We start from the raw sequence: 6,102 nt of genomic DNA, 5'->3' as shown, positions 1-6,102 counted from the left end.
ATTGTTTGACAGCCAAAATGGGTTCTAAATGCTGGTTATGTCATGATTATCTATTTTTATCATGAAATAATAACTGGGTAACTATTATCATGAAATAATAAACCTAACCTGTGGATGGAAAAGTGCTAAGAAAAAGTGATTAAGGCCCAGCAGGCTTCTCTTTGTATATAGAATGCTGAAACTATCGAGGCGGCCCTAAGAATATTGAAGGGCATCGAGTCTGAAGAGAAGTGAAATATGGGCTAGTACTTGAAACCTACAGCCTTGATGACAATGAGCGACGCACCGAGTTAAGTCCTCTGTTCTTTAGAACCAACTGAACATGGGTTTAGGGTTTTCGGTGGCTTAACACTGTCCACCACTTTCCCTCAATTCTCTCACTTTCTCTCTCTCAAAACCATATGCTTTTCCTCTTTTTCTTACATGAATTAAGGTATGCTCCTCAGAATCCTCTAAGCTTAACTTCTCTTTTATTTTTCTTTTTAAATTGTTTCCCCTTGTCTCTCTCTGGATCATTTATTTCCTACTTCATTTCATTTCCGTTGCTATTGTCAACATGTTGAAGTGACACACTTACATACACTTGCACCTATACAATTTTACTGGGTTTTTTTTTGTTTGGTGTTATTCGTGAGTTTCTAATGGCTGGAGGCCCTTTTACCTCATTGTTTAGAATCTTTGCATCAAGAAACAATGTTCACAGTGCTAGAGTTTTGCTTTCAAATCAAAATTTCCGTTCTATGAGACAATTTAACAACTGGGTTTTAGAAACTCATCAGTTTAGTACCTCTTTTGATGTTCCTTGCCGGCAATTTTCAACTAGTTTAGTAGACAACATTCATTCTCACTCACCTTTAAAGAACCCACAATTTACCATTTTTAATCCTGCTGATGCGAGGCCGTTTTCTTCATCTGTCGATGATGAGGATGGTAATAGAGTGAAATTGAATGAGAATAAAAGTTTGGATTCTGTAGAGAATGGTGGTCTTGAAGGTGTTGATGGGAATAGTGTTGGTGCGGGTGATGATAACGAGAGTTGCGTTTGTGATTCTATGGTTATTGAAGAGAAACAAAGTGATGGTGTTGAGGGTGGGAATAATGTTGTGGGGAAAAAGAATTTGGCATTTCGTGACCCTGTAGAGTTGTATCGGGAGCTTCTTACTGCTGAAAAGAATGATAATTTGAAGCGATCGGATTGGGATACTTTACAAGAGATATTCTCTTGTTTTTCAAAATCGGGCTGGGCAGCTAATCAGGCTCTTGGCATTTATATTGGCAAGTCATATTTCCATACTGCTGTCAATCGGTTCAGGAACTTTTTCTTTAAGAAATGTTCTGCTGAGCTTGCTATGCACTTGGTGTCACTAGGTGCATCGGATAAGGCTGTTAGGTTCCTTTTCCCAATATTTGTTGAGTATTGTATAGAAGAGTTTCCTGATGAGATCAAGCGGTTTCGGAATATGATTTCCTCAGCAGATCTTACAAAGCCACACACATGGTTCCCTTTTGCACGAGCAATGAAACGAAAGATCATATATCATTGTGGTCCAACAAACAGTGGTAAAACTTATAATGCATTGCAAAAATTTATGGAAGCAAAGAAGGGTATTTATTGTAGTCCACTCAGGCTGTTAGCCATGGAAGTTTTTGACAAGGTCAATGCTCTTGGGGTTTACTGTAGTCTCTATACTGGGCAAGAGAAGAAACACGTGCCATTTTCCAATCATATTGCTTGTACTGTGGAAATGGTGTCAACTGAGGAACTGTATGATGTGGCTGTTATTGATGAGATCCAGATGATGGCTGATTCATGCAGAGGCTATGCATGGACGAGAGCATTACTTGGTTTGAAGGCTGATGAAATTCATTTGTGTGGAGATCCTAGTGTTCTGGATATTGTTAAAAATATCTGTTCAGAAACTGGAGATGAATTGTATGAACAACATTATGAGAGATTCAAACCGTTAGTGGTTGAAGCCAAAACTCTGTTGGGAGATCTTAAAAATGTACGATCTGGGGATTGTATTGTTGCATTTTCAAGAAGAGAGATATTCGAGGTGAAAATGGCAATTGAAAAACACACCAATCATCGTTGTTGTGTTATTTATGGGGCCTTACCACCAGAGACTCGTAGGCAGCAAGCTAACTTGTTCAATGATCAGGATAACGAGTATGATGTGCTGGTTGCAAGTGATGCTGTGGGGATGGGTTTGAATCTGAACATTAGAAGAGTAGTTTTTAATAGCCTTTCAAAGTACAATGGTGACAAGATTGTTCCAGTACCACCATCACAGGTGAAGCAGATTGCTGGAAGAGCTGGTAGAAGAGGAAGTCGGTATCCAGATGGACTCACAACCACCTTGCAATTAGAGGATTTGGATTACTTGATTGATTGTTTGAAGCAACCTTTCGAGAATGTCAAGAAAGTGGGTCTCTTTCCTTTCTTTGAGCAGGTTGAATTGTTTGCTGGACAGCTGCCAGATATTAGTTTTGCTCATTTGCTTGAAAAGTTTGGTGAAAATTGCCGTCTTGATGGCTCATACTTCTTGTGTCGGCATGATCATATAAAGAAGGTGGCAAATATGTTGGAGAAAGTTCAGGGATTATCTTTGGAAGACCGATTCAACTTTTGCTTCGCTCCAGTTAATTTCAGAGACCCAAAAGCAATGTACCATCTTCATAGGTTTGCTGCACTGTATAGCATAAAGGTCCCTGTTAGTATAGCAATGGGCATGCCAAAGGGATCTGCTCGGAATGATGCAGAACTCCAAGATCTCGAGACTAAACATCAAGTTTTATCCGTGTATCTATGGTTGTCCCAGCACTTCAAAAAAGAAATTTTTCCATATAAGAAAAAGGCTGAGGAAATGGCAATAGATATCGCAGATTTATTGGGCCAATCTCTCATCAAGGCTTGCTGGAAACCAGAATCAAGGCAGGGAGGGAATCCAAGGCCTCAACAGAAGGAAGATGGTCATGAGAGGCACAAAGGAGATGGTTACAGGAGGCCTAACTCACTTGTCAAGATTTATGAAAAGTAAGTTTCTATCAATTGAGTTTATTGATGGATTTCTTGGACCATCCAAATGGAAGAATGTTAACAATGTTCTGTATTTATGCCTTCTCACTTTTGGTTGCAACCTTGATTATGCATTGTTACTTGTTTGATTTGCTATTAATACTCCATGTTTCTTTGCTTATACCATTTTTTTTTGTATGAAACACGATGAATTATAAACCCATGTATATTAAGATCATTTATCCTCTTAAACACATGAAATGCATAACATTGAGGTGATTTTCTCAATGACTATAGGGGATTACTTTATGACAGAACAAATTCCTTATTTTTAATTTATCCTTTTAATTTTCCCTTTTTAAACTCTCAATTAATAAGAACCATCTGCTGTATTATGGTTTCATTTGAGTGTATCAATTTTGATATATGATTCTAAGAATGCCAATTTTCACCTCTTCTTTATTGGATTTGTACCTGACTACCTACCTGTTTGTAGTGTATCTGCCATTATGTGTGTGTTAAGAAACTAAATAAAGTATGAAGAGAAACCTAGGCTTAAGTTGACGTAAGTTCATTCTTTTCTGCATGGAAGTGAATGAATTACAAAGATATTACTTGGAAAAGGTAATAAATATGAAGAGAAGTTGGAATTCAATTTTCAATTTTCTATAATAAATGTGCAACCTTCTAGCAAGAGAGGTGCTGTCAAAATTATGCTTCTGGCAGAGTCAAGTGACTGTGGTTTTGGTATTTTTGCAGTGAGGTCTTGATGCAAGCAACTTGTTAAAATAGATGGATTAAAAATGCTCATGGAACCGTAATGTTATTTTAGCTGATGCTAAGATGTAGCGGTTGCTTTTCAAATTATTTTTTGCTTGGAAATGCATCAAAATAATGTTTTTTTATTTTTTTAAAATTATTTTTGATATCAGCACATTAAAATGATCTGAAAACACAAAAAAATATTAATTTGAAGTAAAGAAAAAAATAAAAAGTTTTCAATTTTTTTTAAAAGTATTTTTGAAACGCAAAAACAAACAGGTTCTAACTGTAAAGCAGGCTGCCCTACTGTGTAAAAGAATGTGGAGGAGAGTGGAGAAACAGAAACTGCGATGAAACAAATGTTGGAGCAGCTCTACATTTTCTAATGCATTTATATTTTTTATATAACTTGTGGATATTGGATATCATGTCGGTAGTTCTATTTTAGATACTATATTGTGCTTTCAGCCTTTTTATTTACTGTTAAAATCTTTGAATGTGGCACATTTTCGTTTCTTCACTGCAGGAAAAGGCAAGAAAAAGAGTTGCTGCAGGGGCATTCACAGAAGGTCGTTGTATAGGGAATCTTTCAGGTACTTGCAAAATGAAATAGTGTATTAACTCAATTCCTATTTAGCAGCTAGACCTTGTTGCCTTCTAGGCTTTGCTTGGATATTTATTATCTTAATTTCTGGTTGCTAGTCTTTCTAGAACATGCATCCTTGATGATATGTTCTAGTTTGGTTCCTTGATTTGTGCAGTGGCTCTTGATTGCACGTTGTGATTGGATGTAAGAATTTTCACAAGTTGAATTAGTTTACTACAGTTGGTATCTTGATTGGTCTCTTAGTAGCAAACAAAATTTTCAGGCACACATTTTTCTGCAATATTATGAAGGAATACTGTATTTTCCAAATAGAGATGCTGTTTAAGCATGGAATTTTCATGCTGGATAACTGAAGTACGCATAGAATGGTGCTTGAAGTTCCAGGCCCCATGTTTCTGTATACACAGCTGACAGACATGATATCAAACCCTTGCCAAATGAAAGTATGCAACAAAGCTCAGGCTCATGAGTGAGAAAGCATGGAAGGCTACAGCTCCGGGTAATGATTATCATCGCTGCATCGAAACCCATGAAGCTAGGGAATCAACGCCAAAGACATTGAAAAATGATGAAATATTAAAATATTTTCTTTCTTCAACAGAAAGGTAAAAAAAAAAAAAAAGGGACAGGAATTTTATAATAAATTTGATTGTAGGATGGATAGATTTGATTATTTTTTTTACTATGCACGTTTGGTCCTTGTGTTTGTCCTCAAAATAACACAACAAGCCTTAACTTTTTTTTCTTTTTTTTTTTAATGATAAGGGGTAATTTTAGATAAGCATGTACATCAACCAAGATGGCTTCTCAAAAGCTATAAATTGTAGCTTTTAAAAAACAAGTGTAAAGTCATGTGTGGAAGGGGCTTGCATATTAGTTTTCAAGTATTACCAAACACTTGGAATTCTACTCTTGAATGAAAAGCCATGGAAGTTAAAAAAAGCCAAAAGTTGGTAATTTTCAAATGAGCACTAACACTATGTTTATATGTTTATTTTTGTGGTGGAGTTTGTATTTTTTTCCAATCATAAATTATATATTTGAAATTATTTGGTTAATTAATACATAATAGTTTTGCCTTAAACTTTCTCTTGAAATCTTGGTTAAGAAAGAACTATAATTTATAATTTTTTTTAAACTATAATTGCTAAAGCTATCATAATATCAAATATAAAACTAAGTAATCTTTTTAGATGATCTTAAAGGCATACACCCATTTTATGTCGGCTTGGTGCTTTTCGAGGAATATAATAAATTCCTCTAGGTTGTGACCCTAAGGTTCGAACCAAGAAAATCAAGAAAAGGAATATGCCTGCTTAAGTAATAGGCCAACCCTTTGGAGTTACAACAATTTGTAATAATATAGAAAAGATAAGCTTGAAAAAAAAATTATACACTATTATATATATGTAATATACTATTATTGATATGACAAATAATTTTCATGATTGATCATTATTCATATGTTGATCGATGATTGCTGATTTTTTAATAAATATGTTATATGTCCTTTTTTTTCCAACAAGGAGAAACTACAATTAGAAACTTAATTGTGAGTGGAGACAAATAGTAGCTTTACTAATCACATAGAATATGAGGCTATAAATTTAACCCTATTTGGTTTAAATAAAAGAAGGATCATGTTAAAAACAAAAAATAGAAACATAATGCAAAAGAAAAGAAAGCAAAAAAAAATAAAAAAGCTATAAATTTT

General features: G+C 35.0%; 1 protein-coding gene across 4 annotated transcripts; it reads left to right on the top strand.

Moving 5' to 3' along the window:
- Positions 1-204: 204 nt before the first annotated feature.
- Positions 205-5,051, top strand: LOC7495967 (DExH-box ATP-dependent RNA helicase DExH18, mitochondrial). Of its 4 annotated transcripts, XM_024589022.2 has the most exons (4): positions 205-3,037; positions 4,308-4,374; positions 4,543-4,571; positions 4,651-5,051. In XM_024589022.2, exons 1-2 carry the CDS (start codon positions 642-644, stop codon positions 4,360-4,362), a joined length of 2,451 nt encoding a protein of 816 aa, XP_024444790.2. In that variant the 5' UTR covers positions 205-641; the 3' UTR covers positions 4,363-4,374; positions 4,543-4,571; positions 4,651-5,051. The 4 variants fall into 4 exon arrangements, with proteins under 4 accessions (XP_024444790.2, XP_024444791.2, XP_006373317.3 ...); XM_024589023.2 differs by lacking the exon at positions 4,543-4,571; XM_006373255.3 differs by lacking the exon at positions 4,651-5,051 and having other exon boundaries at positions 4,543-4,617.
- Positions 5,052-6,102: the final 1,051 nt, after the last annotated feature.

Source organism: Populus trichocarpa, chromosome 17, assembly GCF_000002775.5.
Source record: "Populus trichocarpa isolate Nisqually-1 chromosome 17, P.trichocarpa_v4.1, whole genome shotgun sequence".
In the NCBI taxonomy this organism is placed as follows: Eukaryota; Viridiplantae; Streptophyta; class Magnoliopsida; order Malpighiales; family Salicaceae; genus Populus; species Populus trichocarpa.
This window is presented reverse-complemented; position numbering and strand designations above follow the sequence as displayed.

Excerpts from the sequence above, each read along its gene's own strand:
- LOC7495967 (XM_024589023.2), top strand. The coding sequence starts at position 642 with ATGGCTGGAGGCCCTTTTACCTCATTGTTTAGAATCTTTGCATCAAGA. Across the intron at positions 3,038-4,307 it reads CTTGTCAAGATTTATGAAAA|GAAAAGGCAAGAAAAAGAGT; the intron begins GTAAGTTTCTAT and ends TCTTCACTGCAG.